We start from the raw sequence: 12,831 nt of genomic DNA on the forward strand, positions 1-12,831 counted from the left end.
GCCAAGCTGTGAGTGGGGTGTGGGGTGGGAGGGTTGTGGGGGCGGTATGGGGGTCCCTGGGTGCTTGTGTGGCTGTAGGAGCTGCTCCTGCCTGGGGGGGGGGAAGGGAAGCCTGCCCACCCCCCCTGCCACCAGCTCACCTCTGTGCCTTGGACATGTCCCTCCAGGGCTACGGGCTGTGTCCCGGTGTTGAGGGCCATTGTCCCCAGCCCAGGGGGTCCTGGGGTCCCCGGGCTGAACTGCACAACTGTTTTTACGCTTTTTTACCCCCACCCCATGAGCACACCGGCCCTCGGGCCCCCCCCACCCCCGGCTGCCCCAGCACTGTGAGTGGGGCTGCCCATGCCTCTCAGCATCAGCTGTTTTAACCTTTAATAAAGCCTTTTGTAACGGGCCCAGACTCCGTCCTTCCCTCCACCCCACCCCACAGTGCTCAGCCATCACCTGCCTGGCACTTAACCCACCCTGCAAGAAGGAGCGACACAGGGTGGGGCTTCATTCAGGTGTTTTTATCATAGGTGGGGTGGGAGTACACAGCAGATGGGGGTGGGGAACAGGAGTGTGGGGTGCTGACCCATAGCTAATGGCGGGCGGGGGGGGGAAGACAGCACATGAGGGGACTGACCCTTACCTGAGAGGGTGCAGGGGCCCCAGCTTATAGAGGCGGATGTGTTTTGGAGGGGGGATATGACTGGGGGAGACAATGTGGAGGTAGGTCTCTGCCCCACAGCTTGGGGTTGGACAGCACAGGGGGAGCTGGATCCCCAGCTGCAGCCTTTGCCCCATAGTAGCAGCAGGGGCTGTGGGGGGACGACGGGGGGGGCAGCTTCCAGCCAACAGCTCTTCCCCTTCCCCCAGGGCCTGTCCTGGGCTGAGCTCACCCCACGGCACCGGGGCTGGGGCCCTCTGTGCACCCCCGGCCCCACAGGGCCCTGGGAGCGGAGTTGGAAGCCAAGCTGGTCCCTGGGGCCACATCAGGCTCCTGGCAGCAGGAAGGGACCAGGACCGGAGGGCCAGGGCAGGCAGCCCCAGGGGAAGGGGCTGATGCTGGCGGGGGGGGGGGGGGGCAGGGCAGAGCTGGGGGAAGCCCAGGCACAGCATCTGCCCCCCCTGCTTCCACCAGAGCCTGGTATGGGTAGGAGATAGGGTCAAATCGAGCTGGGGGGGGGGGGGGGGCACAGGGCGAGAATGGGGGGAGAGAGCAGGGGGACAGCACAGCAGCAGTGTGGCTCCGCTGGTGGTGGCCTGCAGGACTGTCCCTGGGGGTGTCCTGGCAGCGACTGCAGCGCAGCTGCCTCTGCCTTTTCCAGCCCAGGAGCACAGCTGCAGCCCCACACATCTGGCCACCAGCCTTGGGGGATGCAAGGTCCTACAGGGACCCGTGTGTCCCCACGTCTCCCTGGGGAGGAGAAGAGGCTCCTCTCCTCCTCCCAGGTAACTCTGCTGCCCCAGGGGAGGGTGGTTCCATGGGTGCTGCACCCCACAAGGCATCGCCACCCCAGCTGGAACCGGCTCCTGAGGTTCTCCCAGCCGGAGCAGCGTGTAACACAGGTTTGCCCTGGAACCTCTCCTGTCTGAACCAGAGCTGCTGCTGGGAAGAGAGGGGAGCCGGTTCTGCTCCCAGCCACACTGCCTCTGCTACTTCCTTATCTCCAGGAAGGGCTGGGGGGGCAGGTGGGAGGAGGGCAGGTTTGCTTTGGGAGTGAGGGGACCCTGGCTCAGCTCCACCTTAATGCAGATTTCCCCCCTGCTGGGGGCACAGCCCTGTGTTGCCGCTACCCAGGCCTCATGCAGCAGAAGTCGGGGGGCTGTGCTGAAGCCCCCCCTTGCTTACAGTGCTTCGGTGCCGATGCACCACGGTGCCAGGGTAGCCCAGCTCTCCCTGCGTTGCCCCAGCACTGCCCTGGACAGACCCTACAGCTCGCAGCCTATGCCTGGCCATAGCGGAAGATCTCGCTCAGGTCATAGCCGGTCACGGCAAAGGAGTTTCCCTCAGGGTCACAGAAGCGGGCACCACAGACCTGGGTGTCGGTGACACACTCGGCATGGCAGTGCTCAATCTGCAGCGGAGAGAGGAGCCGAAATGGTGGCACAGGCTGAGTAAAGTACAACCCACCACAGCCAGAAGCCCAGGGACCTGCTTCGGGTCCCTCCCCACCTGTGGAAGCATTACATTGGGACAACAGGCAGGGACTGCGGGCATGTGACCAGGCCAGTGGGCCATGGCTTTAGCTTGCCATTTCAGGAGCACAAGAACCATATACTGGTCAGACAGAGCAGCCTTCCCAGCTTGTGCCTCTGCCAGTCAAGGACAGGGCTGGGGAGCACAAGCAGGGGGAAAGAAGAGAGCTGTGCCACCCCACAGCATCTCAGACTGGGCCTGGCTGCGTTTCCACTGAGCAGTGAGCCCCTCTCCGTGGCCACGGTGCCTCACTGGAGGCTGCAGGACACAGCAGCACCTGTGCCACGGCCCCATGGGGTAGTGACAGCTTGGAGTGCTGTGTACTTGCCACATGCTCCCCACTGAGGGCTGCTGCTGCCCAGACTCACCTCGACATCATCGCTGTCTGGGTTCCTGCTGAGCTTCCAGACGTGAACAAAGGAGTCTTCTGCGCCTGACAGCAGCTGCAAAGGGAGCGGGACAGAGGCTGTGGGGACCGGGAGGCTGGTGGGATGTCATGGGGGCGGCAGCACCGCGTGCTGGGCCAAGGGAGCAGATCCTGCCCGGCCATCCACAGGCTGCTGCGCTCCAGGCCGGTGGGATGCTGGGGCAGGATGCTGCACACAGGCTGGGTTGCCCCACCGCAGCCAGCCGTACCTTTCCTGTCTGTGGCGCCAGGTCCAGCGCATAGATCCATCGAGCATGAGCATTGACCTCAGCGCGCAGGAGGCCTGTTGCCGCCTCGTACAGCCGAATCTGCCCGTTTCCATAGCCGGCAGCCACGACCCCGTTCCACAGCTTCACAGAAGAGCAGGTGCAGCTGGACACAGGGGCACGTTTGACCTCCTCTCCTCTTGGCTCCAGACCCACACACCAGGGGCTGGTGCTGGGTGTCCCCCTCCTGCCATCCCCCCATCCCTTGTGAGACACAGACGCAGTCTGGCTGAGAATGTCCAACACCACCCACCGATGGGTCCCTGCTGTATTGCTCCATTTGCCCCTCGGGCTTACCCAAAGGCTGGGATTTTGCTGAGCAGGGTGAACTCCTCTCCTGCAATCCAGACACAGAGGGTCCCAGCGTCATCGGCGGTCACCAGGTCACCAGCCCCAACCTGTGAAGCAGAGGTGGGTCAGCCTCCGCCCTGGCACCACTCGTGGGGCAGCCAGCTCTGCCGCCGGCAGTGAGCAGCTGACTCACAGCAGGCAGAAGGTTCTCACTGCCCCAGTTGCCTGCGCCTCTAAAGTTGCTGCGAAGCAAAGCCAGAGCCTGCAGCAGAACAAGCTTAAAGTTTAACAGCTCATAGAAACTGCTGACACATTTTGTGAACAAGCAAGGCTTGGCTGGGATCACACACAGGCATTTCAGTTTAAACATGTTCGTGTTTGGCAATGCTAATTACACATAGGATAAAAAAGTTTCTAGGAAGAATGACTGCATCCCCTCCCTCTGCGCCCGAGTCTGGACACTCTTTGCCTTACAGGCACCTGGGATTTCACACGCCAGGCCTCGTCTCTTGCTTGCTAAAAAGCCTTTAACAAACCATGGTGCAAAGTCCAAGAGAGGCACATTAGAAGACAGTCACCGCAGACAGAGGTAGATGACAGAACAGCTTTCACGTAAACAAGCTCCATATCCAGGCTAATTGGGAATTCTAAGCAATTAATTGTTCAGGGGAGTCCCAAACGCAGAGAAAGTTAAATGTGACTAATTAAAGAAAGTGTCCTCGTTGGGAAGGAGGCAGCCAATAATGAAGAAGCCAATTAGTGGGTCTGCAAAGACGTCAACCAGAGCGAGCTGAATTGAAGGAAGACTCATCCTGATCCCAGACTCTGCTCTGTAATCAGGTGAAGCTATCTCATCTGCCACAAGAAAGGTCAGCGCTACTGCTGATGGCTTGGGTTGGTTATCTCCCTCCACTGGTGAGGAGGAAAGGCTCGTCCCTTCAGCTAGCATGCTGGCTCAGCTCTGCCCTTGGCTTCTTTGTCCCCTTGGGCACCAATGCCCTGGGCCTGGCTTGGGGAGGAGAAGCAGGGTCCTGTACCGGCATCCAGCACCCTGGGATGGCTCTGGAGACATGGGCAGGACATGTCCTCTTGCTGCAAACCTGCAGGGAGATTCTGCTGCAGTAACTCACTGCTCTAATGGTGGGACCTTTAATTTTAGCATGGGCTAGTTTTGCTCATTTGCTCTTGTACCACAACTGGACTTTAGCTTCAATAGCTCTTCTGTGCTCCAGCACGCACCCCGACAGATCATGGGATACTCTGGGTTGGCAACAAGCCGTGCTCCCATAGCCACGCTGTGCATGGTGGGGGATCAGCTCCTTCACCACCTTTGTTGCCCCTCTCTGCTTCAGTATTTGTGCTCCCAGAGCCTGGGTGACCAAGACTGAGATTCAGTCAGCTGAGATACTTGGAGAAAGTGCTAAGAAGGCAGAGACCAGCTGAACACCAATGGAAAATGGGACAGTGGGATAACGGATGGGGTAGCTGCTCCCAGCTGCTGGGGAATCAAAGGGAATAGCCCTGAAATACCACAGCGCACAGATGCAGTGTTTTAAACTACATTTGACTCCAGTTTGCCTTGCCTTGAGATGCCCCACTAAGCCACACTCGGATGGCTCACAGACTCTTTGGAATGTGGGCTGAGGAAGTGGTGATCCCAAGCCACCTCCTCTCCAAGATGTATCCCAGCCTGACAGGGGAGATACCCCTCAGGCAGAGACTGTCACCTGCTCTCCTGCACAGTGGAGAGCAGCCAGCCCTGGCATAGCTCGGCCACACCGCAGCCTCCCCAGAGCTTACCGGCAGTGGGGACTGGGCTGGCCGCAGAGAGGACCAGCTCCCAGGGTGAGGAGCTGTACTCTGGGAGATCAGCTCAGCCACAGCCAGGGCCTGAGTAAACCTCAGTTTCCCAGAGCCGACACTTGTGAGGTGTTCCTGAAACAGCTGAGGGGATGTCTGGAGTCCCCATTGCTCACCCCTCCAGCAACAGGGACCCCACCAGCTCCCCTGGCCCAAGCAGCTGCCAACAGGACTGACCCCATACATACCGGAGCCTGGCCCACCTCCGCTGCAATGTCAGTTATGGCATCGTGGTGCTGCTCCAGGACCTCGCTTACTGTGATGTTTGTCCCTTTGGGAGGAATGTCAAACACCAGTACCAGCCCAGAGGACGTCCCTGTGGACGGACCAGAGGAGGCATCAGAGAGGGCTCCCACTCCATCCTGGGAGTGAGCCTCCAGCTCTTGCCACGCCTGCAGCTGGGCTCCTTGTTCCCCCCCGAGACCTGCTGCCTACACAGGGCTGCTCCTGACAGACGCTGTTCGCAGACCTGCCCCTCTGTTCAGCACAGACACTCCCACAGAACAGCTCCAAGGCCAAACCAGCCCCTTCAGCTGACCCCATGTCATTACACCATCCCTGGGCCCCAGTGACATCCCCTCCAGAACCACTCTCCCTTCTCGTCCTTCCCCAAACTCCCAGGTTTGGCTCACCCACACAGATGAAGCGTCCGCCAGCTGCAGCGATCCCTCGAGCAAACACTGCTTGTGCTGAAAGGAAACCAACAGCTGGTCATGACCTGTGGCAGCTCCCAGGAATTGGGAGACCAGCGCAGTGGTATAAGGTGCCACGGTGCCCGTTCGAGTTTCATCTTTAGGGCTAGTCCCGCAGCTGTCATACTAGGTCCCTTCCAAGCCCCTTTGCAGCTCCCCCAGGCCCCTGTTGAGGCAGGATTGAGGAGTCAGGGTGATGCTATAACCTCTTCCAGACCCTTCTGCTAAGCTGCTGTGCAGGACTGTCCTGGCTTGATCCTAACCAGGCCCAGAAGCAAGGCTGCTGGGGTCCTCTCTAGGCCAGGAAGAACCAGGGTGCACTAGAGGAATCACACACATCCAGGGAAGGAGAGCATGCAGAGGGGCTGGGGCGCTCCTTGCTGTGCTTCCACCATGCAATTTACCTGGAGGATGCTCTGTGACGTCCAGTGCATGCCAATAAACCATGATGGAACCATCAGACTCGTACATCTGGAGACAGAAAGCAACAGGGTGAGGCCCAAGAGGGTGGAGAAGTTTCCTTTATGGCTTCAGGCTCAACTGCTGCCCCAAGAAGTCCCCAAGAGAGAATGACAGCTCTCTGGACGCGCAGCAGGACCTCCAGAAGGTTCCCTCCATGTCCCTAGCAGCCCAGCTGTCCTCACAGCAAGCTCATCCTCCCGGCGCTGTGACTTCACTTCTCACCCTCAGCAGAAAACCACCTTACCTGGATCCCTTTCTGAGAGGTCAGCACCAGCAGGACCCGTGACGGCAGGACACACCAAGCAGCCTGGAAGGAAAGGCAGCTCAGTAGGAGTCCAGGGAGGGGAAAGACAGGGCAAAAGCCCTCCTCACCTTCCAGGGAGGGACAGTCTGCAGTCACCCACAGAGGCGTGTGTGTTTCCAGCTCGCACCATGGGTTACAGGAGGTGGGTCCCCATCATCTTTGGGGACCACTCCAAGGTCTCACAAACGTTTTCAGGAGGCTCCTTCCCTTTCCCCCTCCCTGTAATTAGGACACCGCAGGATCGTGCTTCTTTCCCAGCAGCTCTACAGCCATGCACACTCAGCTGGGAAGGTCCTTCCTCCCCTCTCTGTAGCTCCATTGCCTCCTCCCCGTGGCTGGCAGTTGGCCCATTTAGGCCTTGTGGTCAATGGGTCTCATCTGCCCAGGTTAGAGCAGGTTGGCATTAAAGAGCAGACCTCCGCTTAGGCCAATACATCCTGTCGAGGTGAGCATCGTCCTCATTGGGGCACAGAAAGCAAAAGCAAAGACTGAGATGATATCACAGCAAACCTCAGGTGCCCCTTGTCACACTACCCCCGTCCTGCTCCCACTGACCCTGGTGAACCCACCGGCAGCACTGTGCTCCCTCCACCCAGCACCTGCGCTCCATGCAGCCACCCCTCCCTGTCATCTCCTCCACAATGATGCTGGGAGCTGTTTAGCTGTTTATGGGGTTGTTCTGGCTCCACTTTGGAGGCAGCAGGGCACTGCCTATAGCCCAGGCTATGGAGCCCTGCTTCCAGTTCGGCTGTCAGGGGAGTAGAGCTGCCTGAACTGCTGCTGCATGTCACAGCCCTCCCGGCAGTGGGTCCGCTGGAAGGCTGGCAGCGAGAAGGCAGCAACCAATGAGCCTGCCAGCGTGCTCTCCGCACGGGAGGCTCTGCCAGGCAGGGCCTGAGCTGTACAACACAGCACGGGAGGACCCCGTGGCCCAAGAAGGCATGCAGGCACGCTGCCTCTAACCTGGGTGAGGACGGAGGTGCTGACAGCCATCCCGCCCTCCTTCGCCTGCAGCTGGCGGTGGGAGAAGCCGAGCCCATCGGGGGCGGCGCTGACCACGTTGACGCTGGGGCCGTGCACGGCGCTGAAGCAGGCGAGCTGCCTGCCGGGCAGGCGCAGCACGCTGAGGTTGTTGTACAGCGCCGCGCTGCTGCTCTTCAGCTGGATGCTCTTCTCCTTGCGGTACATCCTGCGGGGGACGGGGCAGCTCCAGGGACACCGGGGCAGCTCCAGGGACACCGGGGCAGCTCCAGGGACACCGGGGCAGCTCCAGGGACACCGGGGCAGCTCCAGGGACACCGGGGCAGCTCCAGGGACACCGGCCGCGCACCGCCCCCCCCTCCAGCACAGGCCCAGGCCTGCCCCCCGCCCCAGCGCTCTCCCCGTACGCCCGCCGGGGCCCCTCCGTCCCTGGGTCCCTCCCCGGTCCCTGGGTTCCCCCCCGTTCCTAGACTCCCCCCCCCAGAGACACCCGCCCGAAACCACCACCATCCCCGCTCACCCGCTGTCCGCCGCAGCCATGGAGACGGCGGCGCGGCGTGATGACGCAAGAGCGGCGCGCAGCGAGGGCGTCACCGCGCGAGAGGGGTGGGGGCGGGGCCAGCGTTGCCGTGGAGACCGGGACGCCTCCCGCCCCGGGGCGGGATGGCCGAGGTTGGGGTGGGGGGGGAGAGTACGGCCGAGGGGGACCGGGCTGTGGCCGGGGGAGGCGAGGGGGGACCCCGGGGCGGGCCGGGGGTGGATTTGGACGAGCTGGGGTGTACTGGGGTGTGGTGAGTTGGGGTTTGCTGGCGTGTATTGGGGTGTGCTGGAGCATGCTGGGGTGTACAGGGATGTGCTGGGGTGTATTGGGGTGTACTGGGGCATATTGGGGTGTGCTGTGGTGTATTGGGGCATACTGGGGTGTACTGGGGTGTGCTGGGGTGTACTGGGATGTGCTGCACTACACTGGGGTGTGTTGGGGTGTGTGGCTAGTTGGGGTGTACTGGGATGTGCTGGGGCATATTGCAGTGTACAGGGGCATATTGGGGTGTACTGGGGCATGCTGGGGTGTACTGGGATGAGCTGGGGCTTGGGGCATGCTGAGGCGTATCGGGGTGGGTTGGCATGTACTGGGATGAGCTGACATACATTGGGGTATGCTGGGATGTGCAGGGGTATATTGGGATGTGCTGGAGTGTACTGGGATGAGCTGGGTTGTATGGGGGCGTACTGGGGTGTATTGGGATGTACTGGTGTATATCAGGGTGTGCTGGGAAGACCTGAGGTACATGGGGAGGTACTATGGGGAGCACCAGGATGCCGTGTCAGAGACACCCCTGCCGTGGGATGGGACATGGAGGGTCCCCCTGCTCTCCCCATACCCCGGTGTTGCTGCCAGGGGCCTGGGAAAGCCAAACTCCCCGGGGCCACATGCAAGGGGGATCTTGTCTCTGGTCCCTCTTGAGCTGAGAGCAACCCTGGGTCATATCCGTCCCAGGAATAGCACGGTCCTGGGGCCATTCTAGCTTTACCCTGCCTTGGGCTGCCGGTGCTGTGTGGAGAGGCAGGGGCTTCAAGGGCTGTCATGTCTCCCTGCAGAAAATGACGCCCCGGGAGCGGGCGGCCACCTCCAAGTCACGCGGGGAGAAGTCCCGGCCGCCCACCGTTGCCACCGTCCGAGCTGACATCGTCCCCGGGCGCCTGCCCGAAGCAGAATGGCTCTCCCTGCTCAGGGCTGAGCAGAGGGATGAGGACGTCGGGGACATCCTCGCAGAGCTCTTGGGACGTGTGATGGACGAGTGCTCCAAAGCCTATGCGGCTCAGCAGGTGAGCACGCCCAGACCCTGTTTTTGGGGGGATCCGGGCACTTGGGTTGAGTGTGGGTCCCTCACAGCCCCCGCTCCATGGCGTAGGACAACGCCGTGGATGCAGGGTGCTGAGCGGGTGGCTCAGTGCTGGCTCTGCCCGCAGTGTGTGCCCTTCACTGTGGGACAGGCGCGGGACGCCCTCCTGCAGATCACCCAGTGGCGCTTCCTGGTGCGGGACGAGGGGGAGACGGACCTCGAGGGAGACGGAGCCTGGCAGGAGGACGAGGAGCCTGAGCCCTGCACCGTGGATTCCTGGGCGCAGGGCTCTGTTCCTGTCCTGTGTGCCCATCTGTCCCCATGCCCGGGAGAGGTGAGACAAGCCACAAAACCATGCCGTGGTCCCCAAGCAGCCAAGCTTTTCCCTTCCTCTGCGTGTGGGACTGGTGCGAGTCAACCCCATGGCGAAGGGCTGAGCTCAGGCTGCTGTGAGGCCATGGGACACCCACTGAGACCCTGGTCCTAGTGTGGGGGGTCCATTGGGTGCTGTTGCACAGCCCCTAGTAGGGCACAGCCTCCCCCAAACACCCCTCGAAGACCTGGGGGGTCTATGCTGAGGTGAGCAGGGCGAGCACGCATGGGTAGGAGAGAAGGGGGAGGTCTGGCTTGTTCTCTGGGACTGCCCTGGGAGGTGTTTGGTTATTGCTGGGATGGTTCCCTTCACCGTAGTGCCAAGTGCTGAGCTGTTACCTCATGTGGGTGAGGAGCAGCACCCACACAGCTCCCACGCACTGAGGGGGTCGGGGTGGCACCCACTGCCAGTGCTGGGCTGCAGGGGCAGCACTGCCAACACTAAGTCACCCCCGTTGGGCACCTTGACACCCTCAGCCCACACTAGGTCCCCCTTTGCTACTTCCTGGGCAGGTCTCCGGTGTACAGCCCCCGTGCCAGCACGTAAGGCAGGACCCCCCAGCGACGGCCGAGTCTGGAGCTCCCCCTGTGCAGCCCCTGTGTCCCAGCCAGGTCGCCACCACTGTCACCGTCCTGCCTGTGCCAGGGCCATCCCACCCGGAGCTGCTGTGGGACAACGCAGTCATCACTACCCAGTCCCCAGGTGGAAAACCTCCCCAGTCCCAGCGCCCGCTGCGTCAGCCAGCCCCACTCTGCCCAGCGAGGCCACCAGCTCCCTGCCCACCCCAGGGCTCAGCTGAGCTGCTGGGACACCTGGAGCAGGGACGGCGTCCACCACACTCAACCCACGGGGACGTGGAGGGGAGCAGCATGGCAGGGATCAGCAGCCACAGTCTGCTGCCACCACCGCCGCCGCCTCCCTCCTGCACCAGCCTGGAAACGATCCGGCCAGGGAAGCTCCTACACAGCACAGGGGCCAAGCGAGAGGGCGCGGGCACCGTCCTGGGGGTCCCCAGGCTGTGTCCTAGCCGCCGGCCTGAGCGCTGGATCAGGCCCCAGGTGGAGGTGCTGGACCCGGGTGCGGAGGCCGGGCTGCTGGCATGTTCCAGGGGTGCCCGACGGCGCAGCCGGGGGCCGGAGCTGGGCAACTCGCAGCTGTCCCGGGGACTGGCTGCCAATGGGGGTGGACGGCTTCAGCTGCCCCCACCAGGGTCCCCGCAGCCCCCCAGCACCCTGCCACGGCAGCTCGGCTCCTTGCTGGACTCTGCTCGGCTGGCCCCCGGTGTGACTGTCAGATGGAGTGGCAGCGTGAAGTGCGGGCTCTGCATCCCTGCACACGGCGAGGAGGAGGAGGAGGAAGAGGAGGAGGAGGAGACGGGGGAGGCCAAGAAGGAATTGAGACCCATTCACCCCACTGTGCCCTTCCCGGCCATTGTGGCCAGGCAGGTCACAGGCGATGGCAAGTGTTGAAGGCAGCCCCCCCACCCCACAGCCCCATAGCCCCCGAGTGGTGTGTGGGGTGAGCCCCCCGGCTCAGTGCAAGCCCTTCCCTGGCCCCATTGCCCAGGCAGTCTTGTCTGGCTCCCCGCCATGTCCCACGCATTTCCCACGACCAGTCCCAGGTCCTCCGGGCTCCCGATGTGCTGTGTCTGGACTCTGCAGGGCAACCACCGCCCCAGGCAGGAGCTGCTGGAGGCTGGTGGTGCCCTGTGGGCTTCTTCCCCATCCTCCCCTTCACACCCCAGGGAGCAAGACCTGCCTGTTTGGCCCCCCCAGTCACCGAGCTTATCCACTGGGAAACCAGCTCCAGCAGCTCCGTGGCTGGGTGCCCGGCTGGGTGCTGCCCTTGCTCTGCAGCTCAGTGCAGCGTCTGGATGCCCGAGCTGCTGGAAAGACCCCCTGTTCTGGGTGTGCTCCTCACCCACGGCTTTTGGCATGTTTCCACCTGACCCTGCATCCCTACAAGTTACGGCAGCAAGCGCCAGGTCCAGCGCAGGGCACGACACCAACGCGGTGCCGCAGGGCAGCGCAGGCTCTCTTGGCTAGTCAGCGAGGCCAGGAGCTCGGTACCCTTTGCAAGATCTGCTAATGAAAACAAAAGTAAGATAAAGAGGTTTCTGTCACTCAGCTCTCGTCCCCTGCTGAAGAGCAGCCCTGTGGCTGTCACACCACTGAGCCGGTGAATTCCTGTGCTCCAAATTCTGCAGCAGCCCAGGGAGCTGCCAGCCCTGCCACTGCCCAGTGCCACCCGCAGGGACGGACTGGAGTGGCTAAAGGGCTGCTGACTCCTTGACCTTCACAGATCCATACTGCTGCTGGAGAGGAGCTGAGGAAGAAACAGTCACCAGAAAGACACAAATTAAAGCTCATGGAAGCCGGGGTGCCCTGTGCTTTGGGGCTGCCCACCGGCGCACTGCCCGGGCAGGCAGCACCCAGGGTGGTCACACGTCACACCACAAGCCTGCAGGACATTTTTCAGCTTGTAACCACACGCAGCTGTGTACCCACAGCTGATTTGCCACCAAACAAGAAATGAAAGGACTTTAACGAGGTGAAATGTCTGTGTGGCTTAACTGCATGAGCTCTCCCTGGGGTTTGCCACCACCCCATGTCCCCCAGCTCTGGCACCAGCCCAGGTCCTTGCCCTTGGAGGCACTTCCATTTCCCTGTGTGCTCTGGGTGCAGTATGGCACCCTGGGGGCCCGCGCTGGGGCTGCCCCCTGCTTCGGCAAAACCCTCCAGCAGGTCCCTGCTTCCACAGGGCCGTGGCTCCAGCCCTGGCTCGTGGATGGCTGTCCCCGCGCAGCAGGATGGGGACCTTGGGGCTGCCTGGTGGGCATTGCCCCTTCTGCGGCAGCTGGGCTTGGGGTTGGTGGGGGCACCCTGGCCACTGTGGGCAAGCAGCCCCGGCATGGCACAAGGGACACACGGCTCAGCCTCCTGCCTGCCCTGTCCCTCCCTAGGTACGAGCCAAGTGAGCCACTTTCCTCCCGGCTGTCCCTCTGCTCCCAGAGGCTCGGGGAGCAGGAGGGGACCGCACTGTGCCAGGGTTGCCGGGCTGGGTGAACGTCCTGGGCTGACCTCCAGCCCCAGCTGGACTCTGTCCCCCAGCCACACCTTGGTGCCCCAGCCAGGCCCTCCAACCCAGCC

The 12,831-nt window shown here is 62.3% G+C and overlaps 1 protein-coding gene across 1 annotated transcript; it reads right to left on the reverse strand.

Annotated features, from left to right (window-relative positions):
• Positions 1–1,239: 1,239 nt before the first annotated feature.
• Positions 1,240–7,802, reverse strand: WDR54 (WD repeat domain 54). Its single transcript, XM_082482000.1, has 9 exons — positions 7,448–7,802; positions 6,425–6,487; positions 6,123–6,189; positions 5,659–5,715; positions 5,215–5,342; positions 3,173–3,273; positions 2,819–2,981; positions 2,551–2,625; positions 1,240–2,060 (listed from the first exon to the last, which is right to left on the reverse strand). Exons 1-9 carry the CDS (start codon positions 7,670–7,672, stop codon positions 1,929–1,931), a joined length of 1,011 nt encoding a protein of 336 aa, XP_082338126.1. The 5' UTR covers positions 7,673–7,802; the 3' UTR covers positions 1,240–1,928.
• Between the last annotated feature and the right edge of the window lie 5,029 nt (positions 7,803–12,831).

This window comes from Vanellus vanellus (genome assembly GCF_965231255.1).
Source record: "Vanellus vanellus genome assembly, chromosome: 4".
Classification (NCBI taxonomy): domain Eukaryota; kingdom Metazoa; phylum Chordata; class Aves; order Charadriiformes; family Charadriidae; genus Vanellus; species Vanellus vanellus.